The sequence below is a fragment of the Gymnodraco acuticeps genome, unplaced genomic scaffold (genome assembly GCF_902827175.1).
Source record: "Gymnodraco acuticeps unplaced genomic scaffold, fGymAcu1.1, whole genome shotgun sequence".
Classification (NCBI taxonomy): Eukaryota; Metazoa; Chordata; class Actinopteri; order Perciformes; family Bathydraconidae; genus Gymnodraco; species Gymnodraco acuticeps.
The window spans coordinates 354,140-369,637 of record NW_022989766.1 but is presented as its reverse complement, the minus strand read 5'-3'; the positions used below and the strand labels follow the sequence as shown (position 1 = coordinate 369,637).

The following is a 15,498-nucleotide window of genomic DNA, read 5'->3' as shown; positions in this document are numbered from 1 at the left end:
TTTACATAATATATTTACATGATTTTGTTGTGCAATAAAAAACCCGATGGACACACGATAAAGGAAATGTTCAAATTCGGCTGTGATCGTAGCAACATCGGGCCATTCGTGAGGGCATCTTAAGCCATCGTATGACCGCCAGTGGAGTTCCTCAGGCTCCGGCAGCAACTTCGTGAGCGGTGGCAAAATCTTTGGCATGCCAAAAAATTGCCGAAGGACCTTGAGAAGGTTCATTTTCGTGTTGAATTCGTGTGTCAATTGTGCCCTTCGTAAGGCCATCGTGAGGGCATCGTGTTATCATCGGTGCCATCGGGCATTCGCCCCGATCAGAGTGAGGGCGAATGCACCGATGATAACACGAAGATGACACGATTTGACAAGATGCCCTCACGAGTGCCTTACGAAGTTGCCGCTCACGAAGTTGCTGCCGGAGCCTGAGAAACTCCACCGGCGGTCATACGATGGCTTAGATGCCCTCACGAATGGCCCGATGTTGCTACGATCACAGCCGAATTTGAACATTTCCTTTATCGTGTGTCCATCGGGTGTCAATTTCGGGACAGTGTGACAGGGCCTTTAAGGAGGGGCTGCCCTAGCATTTTGTTGTTGTCACCAGTTTGTGACCGGGCCACTCTCGGTGAGAGATAGTTATTGTTGTGGGACACCTGGAACACATCCTTCTGGGGGTGCAGATGACCCCGAGCCATAAGCGACAACAAATGTGATTCAGTGTCCTCAGCTGTTTAGTCTATCTATTGAAGAATGTTGATTATTCTCTCTGAACTAGTTAAAACCTGGAGCTACAGGAGGGCTCTTCAGAATTGATTGTGGCATCTCAACGTGTGGTCAACTCGTGGCTCGTGACATGTCTTGTGAATCCTCCGGCCGAAGCTCCAAATAAACCGTCAGTGTTTGCCCTAAAAGCTCCAGCTCTCCTCGTGTCTCTCTGAGTCCTGACTCCCGTTGATCAGAAATTTCCCTCACACTAAGAGGTTTTGAATGACAAAAGATATTTAAAGACATTAAATAGTTTTTCAATAAACTGGGGTGGCGGCTCATTGATCTACAGACGAATATTCAGCAACTGTTGTGATTATCAATTGTTTTGAAGGATTTTGGGGTAACTAGTGGATAATGAAATGGGAATACAGATAACGTTTATTCCCATGATGTGTATTAATGATATACCAGAAATCTAACCCGTCCAACCCTTCTTCCTCCTCCATCTTATCATTTCAAGTCTATCCGTTTGAAGGCTGATTTTGATTTCACTTTTAAAATAGCAAGTAGCCTGACTAAAAGTAGAAAAAAATGTATGTTTGTTTCGAAGGATTTTGGGGTAATTAAATGGGAATACAGGCGACGTTTGAAGGCTGATTTTGATTTTTAAAATAGCAAGTTGCCGGACTAAAAGTACAAAAAAGTTAGAAAAAGTGTGTTTGTTTTTAAATTATTTGGGGTAACTACAGTAGTGGATAACTAAATGGGAATAAAGGCGACATTTATTCTTATAATTTGAAGTCTATCCGTTTGAAGAATGATTTTGATTTCACTTTTAAAATAGCAAGTAGCCCGACTTAAAAAAAAAAGCTTGAAAAAGTGTGTATTTGGGTAATTAGTGGATAACTAAATGGGAATACTGGCATTTATGTGCGTTAATGTTATGATATATCTCCCTCAGAAATCGTACCCATCCCACCCTTGTTCCTTCTCCATCTGACGCTCTATCTTATCATTTGAAGTCTAGCCGTTTGATAGCAGGAAACCGGACTAAAAGTGAACAAAAGTTTGAAAAAGTGTGTTTGTTTTTAAATAATTTGGGATAACTAGTGGATAACTAAATGGGATTAAAGGCGACATGTATTCTTATCATTAGAAGTCTAGCCGTTTGAAGACTGATTTTGATTTTTAAAATATCAAGTAGCCCGACTTAAAGTCGAATAACAAGCTAGGCCAATTAGTGGATAACTAAATGGGCATACAGGCGCTTATGTGCGTTAATGTCATGATGTATCAAACTTCCTCGTACCCATCCCACCCTTGTTCCTCCGTCTGACGCTCGGTCTTATCATTTGACGTCTAGCCGTTTGAAGGCTCTTGTGTTTCTGTGGAAGTCGCAGGAAGGATTTAGGGAGCGGTTCAGGGGCCTCAGCACTTCCCACCAAAACGACCTCTGACCCCTGGTGCCATTAATCACTCGGCTCCTGATGGCCCTGTCCCTGGGGGGAAATCAGTCCGGGGCAAAGCATGATGGGAGGTGAAGCCTGCAGCCAATTAGAGAGCAGCCGTGTGGACAAATCAGGGCTTTGCAGAGAGGAGGAATCACCCAATGATTGGCCCACTTCTGATATGTTGCGAATGCTATGAAGTAGAATCCAAATATCTCCCATCATAGGCACGTTTATTCATGTAGCACTTTGCAACACAAGGCAATCACAACAATGAAAGACATTAAAGGTCAACATGTGTCCCCTCTTCTTCATGTCTCTTCTACATCAACATGTGTCCCCTCTTCTTCACGTCTCTTCTACATCAACATGTGTCCCCTCTTCTTCATGTCTCTTCTACATCAACATGTGTCCCCTCTTCTTCATGTCTCTTCTTCATCAACATGTGTCCCCTCTTCTTCATGTCTCTTCTACATCAACATGTGTCCCCTCTTCTCCATGTCTCCTCTACATCAACATTTGTCCCCTCTTTTTCATGTCTCTTCTACATCAACATGTGTCCCCTCTTCTTCATGTCTCTTCTACATCAACATGTGTCCCCTCTTCTTCATGTCTCTTCTACATCAACATGTGTCCCCTCTTCTTCATGTCTATTCTACATCAACATGTGTCCCCTCTTCTTCATGTCTCTTCTACATCAACATGTGTCCCCTCTTCTTCATGTCTCTTCTACATCAACATGTGTCCCCTCTTCTTCATGTCTCTTCTACATCAACATGTGTCCCCTCTTCTTCATGTCTCTTCTACATCAACATGTGTCCCCTCTTCTCCATGTCTCTTCTACATCAACATGTGTCCCCTCTTCTTCATGTCTCTTCTACATCAACATGTGTCCCCTCTTCTTCATGTCTCTTCTACATCAACATGTGTCCCCTCTTCTTCATGTCTCTTCTTCATCAACATGTGTCCCCTCTTCTTCATGTCTCTTCTACATCAACATGTGTCGCCTCTTCTCCATGTCTCTTCTACATCAACATGTGTCCCCTCTTCTTCATGTCTCTTCTACATCAACATGTGTCCCCACTTCTTCATGTCTCTTCTACATCAACATGTGTCCCCTCTTCTTCATGTCTCTTCTACATCAACATGTGTCCCCTCTTCTTCATGTCTCTTCTACATCAACATGTGTCCCCTCTTCTTCATGTCTCTTCTACATCAACATGTGTCCCCTCTGTGGAAAGAGACTCTGAAAGTTTCAGGAACAAAGATTCTCTCTCTTTTTCTCCTGACATAAAAACCTGTCTGAAAATGAGCTGATCAGATTTTGGCCACTTGATGATGTCATAACGATGTGTTGTCTTGTGTAACCATTAGCCAATCAGCAACCAAGGTAACCCCCCCCCTCCACCTTATCACCTGAATCTCCTCCTAGAGCACCATTGAGTTCTTTGTAACCAAGTCTCTCTCAGAGGGGCGTGGGGAGGGGCTCCTTGTTTTCATCTGAAGTAACAGACAGAGAATCAGCAGACCTTTTTGGTCTATAAAAAGTCAGAAAGAAACCAAAATGTCAACTAATTTCTAATGGTTTTGTGTTTAAATGTAATGATTTCCCCCGTCTAAAAACCCAAAGATGTCCAAAGAGAGCATTCATGTAGAAATGGGAACAATTATAACAGCGAAGGGGGTGAGAGGCGGCGATCAAAAGGCATGTTTTGGACGGGTGTAATTAAGCCTGTTAGGGCTAAATGTCTCCAGTTGGAACAGATGTTGGACACCACAGGAAAATGTCTCTCACTAACTGCCCCAGTGCTGCTAATGGGATTCTGGGTCAATTACGGCTTTATCAATGGTTCCTTCCAAGCGATTTCATATGTAGACGGTAGTACTGCCACTAAAAAGGTTTATTATTGTATAATTAATATCCCAAAATGAGTTTACATATGTATCTGTTCATCTTAAAAGTGTCAGAAAATAGTAAGAAAATATCACATTTGTCGATCCAATCAGTACTCAGAGTGTAGATAGTGTGTAATAAACATGTACCCAGATATAACCTTTGATGAACTAAAACAGATGTATAAGGTTGCCTTTTGACTTGCATGTAGACTCGTTTAAGAAAGTAACACCCTATACTTTGCAATTAACACATTTTGAATGATCAAATACTCCGCCAATTTGTTCTGAAATAATGTTTGGTGTAGAAAATGTCAGAAAACACTTAAGAATATTCATCAAGTCTTATATTTTCACCACAGAAACCAAAATATATCTACTTTTAATATGATGTGAAACAGACCAAAGCATATTTGAGACTTCAATTTCCTTATTTTTCTGTGGATAAATCATTGCAGCACTTTTTAAACACATGTCATATTTGTAATCTCCTTTCTTCTTGCCTGTTTGGTCTATACAAAGTTTTTTAAAAAGCCAAAATGGCAACTCATTTCTTAAAAGACCAAGGTTATGTGTTTGAATGTAATGTTTTCCAAGTTAAAAAACCCAAAGAGATTCAGTTTAAGATGATATAAAACAAAACAAAGCATTTCATCTACATATTTTAAAGGCTGAAAACTGTATTTTCTGACATGTTGAAATGCAAAGTTACTATAATAACAATTGAAAAAGGTGCAGATTATTCTTAAATAGATAATTTAATCAGTCGACCAATCGCTGCAGCTTTCCTGTTGAAGCGTGACACCAGTGTTGAATAATTAATGCTGTTTTAGGTTTCAAAACCACCTCCGCTACCCTTAAGGTATTCAGTATAGAAAGCTTGGTAACACTTTATCTTAAAGGTGGGGTAGGTCATTTTGGAGAAACCTGGGTTGCGTTCAGATAATCCCAAAATCAGCTCCTAAATTCTAACCCTATCTCCTATTCCTTGACCTCTGAGTGAAACGTCACGGGGTTAAGGGATAGTGGATAGGAGAATTCAAAAGGACTTAGGAGAAGAGACTGCGGTACTTTAGAGAATCCGAATGCACTTTCACTATCCGACGTGTTTATGATGCGCCAGCGGACGTCATGAATGTGCGTCTGCTGCTGTGGGGTAACCATGGAAACTACAGTTCTCTATACAGCGGACTACAACATGGATGTTCAATAAGAACGACGGACTCATCTAGAGACTCTGCACCGTGCTCTGATGCTGTTGCTTTATGAACGGGGACACAACAAACATATTTTACAAGTTGAACTAAACCCCACACAGCTCAGTAAAGACTGTGAAATGTTGACTTTATTTGATCATTTCAGTAAAAACTAACGTTCATATTTCTCTCTTTGATTATAATACTGACGAACGTTAAAAACAAAGCACTTTGGCAACTTACCACATACGTTTTAAAATGCTTAATAAGCACCGTAACTTTCATGATATAATTTCTCGGTCATAATCGGTTGTTTCCGTGAACGGCCGACTGTTGAGTGACGGCAAATGCTGCGGCTGCAATGCATTATGGGGCAGCATTTTCTCCTCTCCTTTCGGTAAGGGAGGTCCAGTGGTTCCTAAGCTAAAGGAGGTTATAAAGGAAGTTTGAAACCTCCTTTCCTTTCATTTGGAGAATTGGAACGGCCACTGAGGGACTTCCGGGTCATTTCACTCCGTTAGGAAGGTTCCTAAGCTAAATGAACTATTGGAACGCAACCCAGCTCGAGTGCGCTAGAATTTGAAAATACACAACCGGAAATAATCTGCCACTTCCTTACAGAGCCCCTCCTCCAACACACACAAACGCGCACATGACCAATGAGGGCACGAGATAAGTTTGTGCACAGATGGAAGGCTGACAGGCAGGTAGGCCATCCAGTTACTTTAGCCGGGCCGGCTCAAATGATTGGTCGTGCTTTTACCTACCACGGCTTCCACAGATGACATTTTTTATGTATTTTTTAACAAAGCACTTAAGATATTCATTGCTATCGGGATGTTAAGAGCATTCCATGGAATATAACAAAAAGTGTTTCTGAAATAAATTACTTTATTCACCACCAACCGGTTGTTAATTAACATGTGTATTAGCAGTATATTGGCTCTTTATTAGTCATTATTAAACTTATTAATGCCTTATTCTACATGACCATATTCTACAAGTAATAGGCCATTAGTTGAGTGTGTCCTCAATAACCCTCTAAATAGTGCTTATTTATTGTAAGGAAGTTGTTGAGTTTGGGTTTTAATATGTTCAATATGGGCGTACTGTAATAAGGCAGTAGAACCACAAAGATAGTAATTCTCCCATAATAACAAATATGGTCTATTCTTATGTAACAAGACATGAAACTATTCGTGTTAAAATGTGGTATTTCTAACTCAGAATTCCCTATTTTAATGTCTTGTTCAAAACAAATAAGCTAGTAGTTTGACTCTAATATGTTAATGAACAACTAGTTGATGGTGAATAAGTGTACCTTAATCTAAAGTGTTACCGAAAGCTCTTTTCCACACACTCATCCTGTCAGGGTTGCTCCCCTCTTTGTGCTCTTGTGAACACATTAAAAGGTGATTTGACAGCAGACGGTGATCGAGGCGTGAATTAAAGCCCGACTAACTGCTGTTCTGTCACTCTGTTGTGTCTCATTGTTAGCGTGCGGCTGAATGAAAACATGGCTTCCTGCTGACCTGCACTTTAATTCACACATCAATAACCCCTGGCTGATCTCTGACCCTCGGCTTGTACTAATTGTTTGATGCAGGATTGATGTCCCGGCGCGGCATTAAATAACCGGCAGCAAAACATTCCTGGAGCTTTTATCGGTTCTAGAGAACTGCGCACAGATGTAGAACCGTCGACTTTTCCTTTACTGTTATCCACCTCAGAATGAAATGAGCTGTTTCTACATCAAACCGGGGAGGATTTTACACGTTGTGCCGTTTACTAGAGATCTGCACGTGATTCTATTGATGCTGATTATATTCGATTCTTACACATTTGTATTTATTGTTAACGCAGTTTCAAATGATATTTAATTGACTTTGAAAACTTTCTCAAAAGTGATATTTGTTTGAAAAGATTACGGGTCATTTTCACTTGAATGTGAAAACAGACCTGACCTTAAGCATCAGTCCTGCTACTAAGCATTATTCAAATTACCGTGCCAAATGTTTTCTAAATTACATTTCGACTATTCAATTACAGAAAATAGAAAAACAACAAAAAACAATGTTATGTATTTAAATGTCTTGTTTTAGTCCAAACTTAAAATTGGTCAGACTGGTTAGAATTGTATACCAAATTCGCTAAGTATAGATATATTCATCTTATTATTATTATTATTATTATTATCGCTCATTACACTTTTTTACACAGATTTCTATCCTTCTGTGTTTTGTCCCTTTGTTTACATCTGATTCTCTAAATGACTTTGCAAATTGCTACTGCTTTCAAAAGGATTGTGGGTAATTGTCACTTTGTGGATTACTACATGGGAATACAGGAGATGTTTAACAGATGTGCGTATTAATTAATTACTTGCCAAAGATTATCTAAATTAATCGTTCTGTCCCTAAACATATATACAAAGAAAAGTAAAACATGTCCATCAGTTTCTCAAAAACAAATAAATCTTGTTTTTGTCATTCCAACTATTAAGAAAAGCACTTTACTATAAAGCAGGGAATTATCATATTGGAGGCTGAAAACTGGATTTTATGCCATTTCTGCATAAAAAAATGACCTAAAGAATCAGTTGATCACCACAAAGGTTTCTGATGATTGCATCTCTATCGAACACAGATATTAAACACAGATATATATATATATAATAGTTTCTCTCCTCTCCTCTCGCTCTGTGTATAATCCAAGCGATCTGTAAAGCAATCCGGCGTCCTGGCGTCTTATAGTGTTGATTGGCTCAGAAGATAAGATGCTATTTTCCCAGAGCAGCATTTCCTGCAGCTTTAACAAGCTAAACATGTATTATTAAGTACCGTCAACAACGTTTGAAAACAGGTCTAAAAACGACACCCGTAAAAACACCCGTAGCATCAAACGCTTTTTGTTTAAGCTACGATGTGGATTTCGCAGGTTTATATTCCTGCGTGCTCAGTTTGAATGTGTCTGGGTTCCTTTTCTCTTCACCCTGCAACCCCCGACCCTCTCACATCCCATTGTTGCAACGCTAACATGAAGAATGAGGAAACTGTTGTGGCAAACAATGATTGTTCAATATCGCAGCCTCATCGGCTTTCACAACCCCCACCATAATGACACGTTATAATAACAGGTTCTCTCTCAGCGTGCACACAGAGGCTGCTTCCAGCGAGCAGAGCTTCAGTTTCAACACCTTTAACAAAACAGCCGGTATTTCTCTCTCTCTCTCTCTCTCTCTCTCTCTCTCTCTCTCTCTCTTCTCTCTCTCTCATCTCTCTCTCTCTCTCTCTCTCTCTCTCTCTCTCTCTCTCTCTCTCTCTCTCTCTCTCTCTCTCTCTCTCTCTCTCTCTCTCTCTCTCTCTCTCTCTCTCTCTCTCTCTCTCTCTCTCTCTCTCTTCGATCTCTCTCGATTCGATTAAAACACAGTTCAGTACATGGGTGTTTATTTCCTGATCTACTCTAATCTGCTGTTGGAGTAAAATGTGTGTAAGATTATGGAGTTTTTTTATTTGAAAAGCTATATTGATTTAGTGCAATGATGTAAACAGCCAGAGCAACAAAGCGATGACAAAAGGGGATATTAAGTCATGCTAAACTCGCTAGCTCTTACGCAACATTTCTTACTGGAATATATTTCCAAATACTCCGAGAATAAGAAACAAGAGACAATAAAACTGATACCTGTTTCATAACTAATAGTGTAAGGCTAGCAGCCTTTCTATTACGCACAAACGAGCCAATTAAAAATATATATTTGTATTGTTGATTATTTTACAAAAAAACATAGTAAAAAAAAATGTATTTCTTATTTTTTCATCAAAAGACGAAATGTTTAAGGCATATTTGACTGGATTGGTGTCTATCACTGGCAATATATATTCTCTTTTTTAAACACTGATATATATTGTGTATCGGTGTTCAAACACTCACAATATATATAATAATATCTTCAGTGAGTATCAGCTCTCTATCTCGCTTTCATGTTTGATGTTTTTGAGCACCTGATAAACCGCTTGGAAATCAAATATATTATTGTATAAGTTTAAAAAAGAGCCCTACAAAAAACAGATTTCTAAATCAATTCACAATCTTACAACATACATTGTTTCATCAAAACACACTTTTGAATGCACATGTTAATTAGTTTGGGATAACCGTCTATCAGTGGCAATATCTAGCCTCTTTGTTGAACACTAAACTGGGATATATAATAATAATAATAATTCCTTACATTTATTATAGCGCTTTTTCAATGACTCAAAGCGCTTTACATATACACACATTACACATATATCATACATGCAATGGTCAGATACTGTGGACAATACCCACAGGAGCAAGTTCAGGTGAAGTGTCTTGCTCAAGGACACAACGGCCTGACGCAGTGGCGGCAGGAGCGGGTTTCGAACTGGAGTTCCCCAGCACCCCCCTTGATCTGATGATCGGCGTACAAACACTCACAATAATCATGAATATCCTCAGCCAGTATCAGTGGCATGTTAGATGTTTATGAGCACCTGATGAAGCGCTTTGAAATCAAATGTATTATTAGAGAAGTTTAAAAAAGAGCCCTAAAACAGATTTCTGATTCAATTCACAATCTTACAACATAAGACTCTTAACTCTTACATGAATCTATTTCCACCGCCCTCAGCTAATTATTAATTAGTGCTCTTAGCAAGTCACACCCTCTGATCTGCGCCCTTATGTAGGTCCATGTGTTCGTACATGGCTTACAGACATGTTGCTAACTTAAGAGAATGAATCAGGGCTAATCTTCATGGCCTGATCACACTGCTATTTTGCCGAGTCATTAATGAGTCTGAGGCCGAGGGATTGGCCGGCATTAAAGTACAAATCTGTGCCTCTCCACAGCAGAGGAGAGGCACCCCCCCCCCCCCCCCCACACCCATTTCTGACCGAGGATTAGCAGATTGTCACAATCCTAACTCCCAGAGAGGGCAAAAGTACACATCCTTTACTCAAGTAGAAGTACAGATACTTGTGTTTTAAAATACTCTGGTAAAAGTAGAAGTACTGACTAAACTTCTTTACTCAAGTCAAAGTAAAGAGGCTTTGAAATGTACTTCAGTAAAAAGTACCCATAACTAGCAGCTGTTTTAAAGAGTACCTGACCTCCCTTTATATTAATAGAACAATAATGTCATTGTTAGCTAATGAATGTTTCCATGCTGAACAACGGCAACATGACAACGTTTCCATTGGTCCCTCTTCTTTAGAGAAGACCAGGAAGTGATGGATACACGGATCGTGTTCAAATCAATAGGCACGCAATGACTCTAAATAATAATGATCACGCATCAAACACACATTCAGACTAAAGGAACCAGCTGTTTGGAAAATGAGAGAAGTAGAAAGTACAGGTATTTGAGTTCAACATGTAAGAAGTAGAAAGTACAGGTATTTGTGTTCAACATGTAAGAAGTAGAAAGTTCAGGTATTTGAGTTCAACATGTAAGAAGTAGAAAGTACAGGTATTTGAGTTCAACATGTACGAAGTAGAAAGTACAGGTATTTGTGTTCAACATGTAAGAAGTAGAAAGTACAGGTATTTGTGTTCAACATGTGAGAAGTAGAAAGTACAGGTATTTGAGTTCAACATGTAAGAAGTAGAAAGTACAGGTATTTGAGTTCAACATGTAAGAAGTAGAAAGTTCAGGTATTTGAGTTCAACATGTAAGAAGTAGAAAGTACAGGTATTTGTGTTCAACATGTAAGAAGTAGAAAGTACAGGTATTTGTGTTCAACATGTAAGAAGTAGAAAGTACAGGTATTTGTGTTCAACATGTGAGAAGTAGAAAGTACAGGTATTTGAGTTCAACATGTAAGAAGTAGAAAGTACAGGTATTTGGGTTCAACATGTAAGAAGTAGAAAGTACAGGTATTTGGGTTCAACATGTAAGAAGTAGAAAGTACAGGTATTTGGGTTCAACATGTAAGAAGTAGAAAGTACAGGTATTTGGGTTCAACATGTGAGAAGTAGAAAGTACAGGTATTTGAGTTCAAAATGTAAGAAGTAGAAAGTACAGGTATTTGTGTTCAACATGTAAGAAGTAGAAAGTACAGGTATTTGAGTTCAACATGTAAGAAGTAGAAAGTACAGGTATTTGGGTTCAACATGTAAGAAGTAGAAAGTACAGGTATTTGAGTTCAACATGTAAGAAGTAGAAAGTACAGGTATTTGTGTTCAACATGTAAGAAGTAGAAAGTACAGGTATTTGGGTTCAACATGTAAGAAGTAGAAAGTACAGGTATTTGAGTTCAACATGTAAGAAGTAGAAAGTACAGGTATTTGTGTTCAACATGTAAGAAGTAGAAAGTACAGGTATTTGGGTTCAACATGTACGAAGTAGAAAGTACAGGTATTTGTGTTCAACATGTAAGAAGTAGAAAGTACAGGTATTTGTGTTCAACATGTACGAAGTAGAAAGTACAGGTATTTGTGTTCAACATGTAAGAAGTAGAAAGTTCAGGTATTTGTGTTCAACATGTAAGAAGTAGAAAGTACAGGTATTTGTGTTCAACATGTAAGAAGTAGAAAGTACAGGTATTTGTGTTCAACATGTAAGAAGTAGAAAGTACAGGTATTTGTGTTCAACATGTGAGAAGTAGAAAGTACAGGTATTTGAGTTCAACATGTAAGAAGTAGAAAGTACAGGTATTTGAGTTCAACATGTAAGAAGTAGAAAGTACAGGTATTTGAGTTCAACATGTAAGAAGTAGAAAGTACAGGTATTTGAGTTCAACATGTAAGAAGTAGAAAGTACAGGTATTTGAGTTCAACATGTAAGAAGTAGAAAGTACAGGTATTTGTGTTCAACATGTAAGAAGTAGAAAGTACAGGTATTTGTGTTCAACATGTAAGAAGTAGAAAGTACAGGTATTTGAGTTCAACATGTAAGAAGTAGAAAGTACAGGTATTTGAGTTCAACATGTAAGAAGTAGAAAGTACAGGTATTTGAGTTCAACATGTAAGAAGTAGAAAGTACAGGTATTTGTGTTCAACATGTAAGAAGTAGAAAGTACAGGTATTTGTGTTCAACATGTAAGAAGTAGAAAGTACAGGTATTTGTGTTCAAAATGTCAGGAGTAAAAGTAAAAAGTCGTCAGAAAAATAAGTAGTGGAGTAAAGTACTGATACCAGAAAAATGTACTGAAGTACAGTAACGAAGTATTTGTACTCCACTACTTCCACCTCTGCTAGTACTGCCTCTAATAAGGTGTGTTATTGTCGATTAATCTCCCAAAATGATTCTAATTGTATCTGTTCATCTTAAAAGTGTCAGAAACTAGTAAGAAAATATCACATTTTTCCGTACTATTTTTCTATCAAGAAATCATTTTAGCACTTTTAAACAAACGTAATAATTTAAATCTCCCCACTCCCCTCCTCATGCTTACACTGTTGCACACTTTTTTATTCAGTCGCAGCCCCTCCTCCTCCTTCTTTTCGTCGTTGCCCCCCCCCTGCAAGCCTCACTGCAGATAAGCTGTTGACAAGATTAATGCATCGGTATCAAAAGTTCAGAGCCGCTTTGCTTTGTGTTGTTTGTGAATCCCCTTTTCCAGGTCAAGCCAGATTGCCTTAACTGGGCTAATATGTTATCAAGCCAAATGTAACAGGCGTGCCGTCAACAGGGGGCTTTAGCAGCATCCTGACAGCACGCTCTCATCACAGCAGGTTCATTCATAATAATAAAGCTTTATTTATATAGCACTTTTCATACAACACGTGCAGCTCAAAGTGCTTTTACAAAATGACACATCGCAAGTTCAAAACAAACAAAAATAAATTCCCCTCAGATTATTTGTTAAGAACTTTAAAAGGTAAATGCAGTAAAATATAACATGATCAGGTTAATAGACACAAGGAGGATAAAGGTATGATTATAAAATACAATAAAATAAATAATGGTTTCTCTCTGAAAGATAAGACACAAGATAAGAGTCGATGCAACAATATAAAACAATTTGAACATATAGGTACAATAGAAATACAAATAAAAAGATAATAGTAATAAAAATGCCATAATTCTAATAAAGGTTAAAGCGGGTAGGTTGACACGTACGAGGGATTTGACTTGGTGCATACATAAAAGTTAGACAGGAATTAAAAACACAGATAGAGAACTATTTTAAGAAAACATTGTAAAAAATATAGTACAATAAAATGTAGCAGTATTTACATTGAAATAGAATGGAATAAAATACAAGATAAGACTTGATTCATCCCGAAGGAAATTGTTGTTACAAAAATACAATAAACACAGCAGCACAATATTAATAAGACTGTGCACTAACAGCGCCGTCAAAAGAGCAATTCAAAACACAGGACACATCGACAGTCACATCATTAATGTAAATATTAACAGTATTTAGTAGTGCAAAAACCGTAGTGGTAGTTACGTAATTGCACGTTAGTTATTGAACATTATTAATAATATTACTAGTAATAATAAAATAATATGTGCAGTAATAAAAAAAAAAGCAATGTGTGTGTGCATTAATGTAATGCATCATGCGGCTGAGCTAGACCTTTAAAATGGTGGCTGGTGGAGGAATGAATGAATGCATAATTTAGATTTCATCCTGCCTGGTCATTTCTACAGCAGCGGCTTTAAATGTATTTTCTGTGTTAGGTGCCAATATGTCTGAGGAGTCGTCAGCATTATGGGCTCCATTCCCATTGGGATTGTCTCATTTTAAAAATGCATGCACACGTAATACACAGATGCACTTTGCAATGCATTCATGGTGTGCCTCGAAGCTATTGCGATTCAGCTGTATGATTTATATGCCCTATTGATTTAATGTATGGTTTTTCCGCTCTTCCATAGGAACCCCGGTCAATCGCATCCCAATTATGGCCAAGCAGGTCCTGGATCTGTACATGTTGTACAAGCTGGTGACGGAGAAGGGAGGCCTGGTGGAGGTGATCAACAAGAAGATCTGGAGGGAAATCACAAAGGGCCTCAACCTGCCGACCTCCATCACCAGCGCTGCTTTCACCCTGCGCACACAGTGAGTATTCAGATGTGCACAGGGATGTCCAAAAAAGATCAGATAAGAAGGACCTTTATTAATCACCCTGAGGAAATGCAGTGGTTTAACAGATGATTAGGTACCAGGTCGATGCTAAAATCTGAAAACGTGCCGGTACTACCGTCAGGGCCGAGGCTAATGCACTCATAATAAACTCACAAATGATATGTCCTGGTTTCCCTGGTAAACAGCGTGAACACAGTGATGTGTCGGTCGCGAACGAGCCGGCTCAAAGAGCCGGCTCTTTTAAGTGAACGACGGGAGCCGGCTCTCGTCCCGCGAACGAGCCATTTTTGCGGAGGGATCTAGATCGGCATGAAGGCACATTATGCAATGTGCAATGTTCACATTATCCCGCTTATTACATGGCCAAATTCTCAACAAAGTAACGACATGACTCCCAATATTAATGGAAATGCTTTTATTTTATGGATTTAGAAAATGATTTTATTGATTTAAAAAATAGTTTTATGTATTGATTTAAATTGACATGCATCCGCTAAGAAAAGTAGTCCGTTGTTACTGTTTGAACTACGTAGCAACGGCAGGAACTGCTTTGATAGCGTTTTTGAGGAGCTTTTTGATTACATATTTGAAAACATCGTTGCTTGCTTTAAAAGTAGCACACTTCATGATGTCAAACCTTGGAAAGTATCTAGATATCCCTGCCCTAATGCCAAAGTAACTGGCAACTGAATATGTGTCGCCGTTTGATGTCTATGTCTGGGCCGCTGCGTAAAAAGGAGGGTTTCTGCCCCATTACTTCTCTTCTTACTTCTATAAGAATAAAACACGGAGGACGGAGATCTCTTTTTCTCCCCCTCTTCTGAGCCCAGCAGCTGATCTCAAAGCACGCTCCCCTCTCCTGCAGGGGGGCGTGGTCAGCTGCAGCACACAGAATCAGCCCTCTGCAAAAACAGCGCTGGAAAGAGCAAATAGAGCGAAATGAGGCATGGCTAAAATGCAGGATCTTTTTGGTATTTTGAAAAAAAAACTATATTTATATAGTTTATATAGGTCGATACAGTTAGTAGTATTACACCTATAGTTTTTATAGGTGTTGCTATCTGTTTTGTGTAGCGTGGTTATACAAGCAAGTCAATGCATTCATTGGGTGGTATCAGAGAGTTGCACGGGTCTGTAAATGCAATGAAAACAATTGGCCACAGCAAATC

At 38.8% G+C, this 15,498-nt stretch overlaps 1 protein-coding gene across 1 annotated transcript in view; it reads left to right on the top strand.

The window, feature by feature from the left end:
* The window catches only part of LOC117546297 (AT-rich interactive domain-containing protein 3A-like), a 55,142-nt gene that overhangs the window by 21,667 nt on the left and 17,977 nt on the right, over window positions 1-15,498 (top strand). The window contains 1 exon segment of the mRNA XM_034216487.1: window positions 14,119-14,302. Within this exon segment, the coding sequence (XP_034072378.1) occupies window positions 14,119-14,302 (184 nt within the window).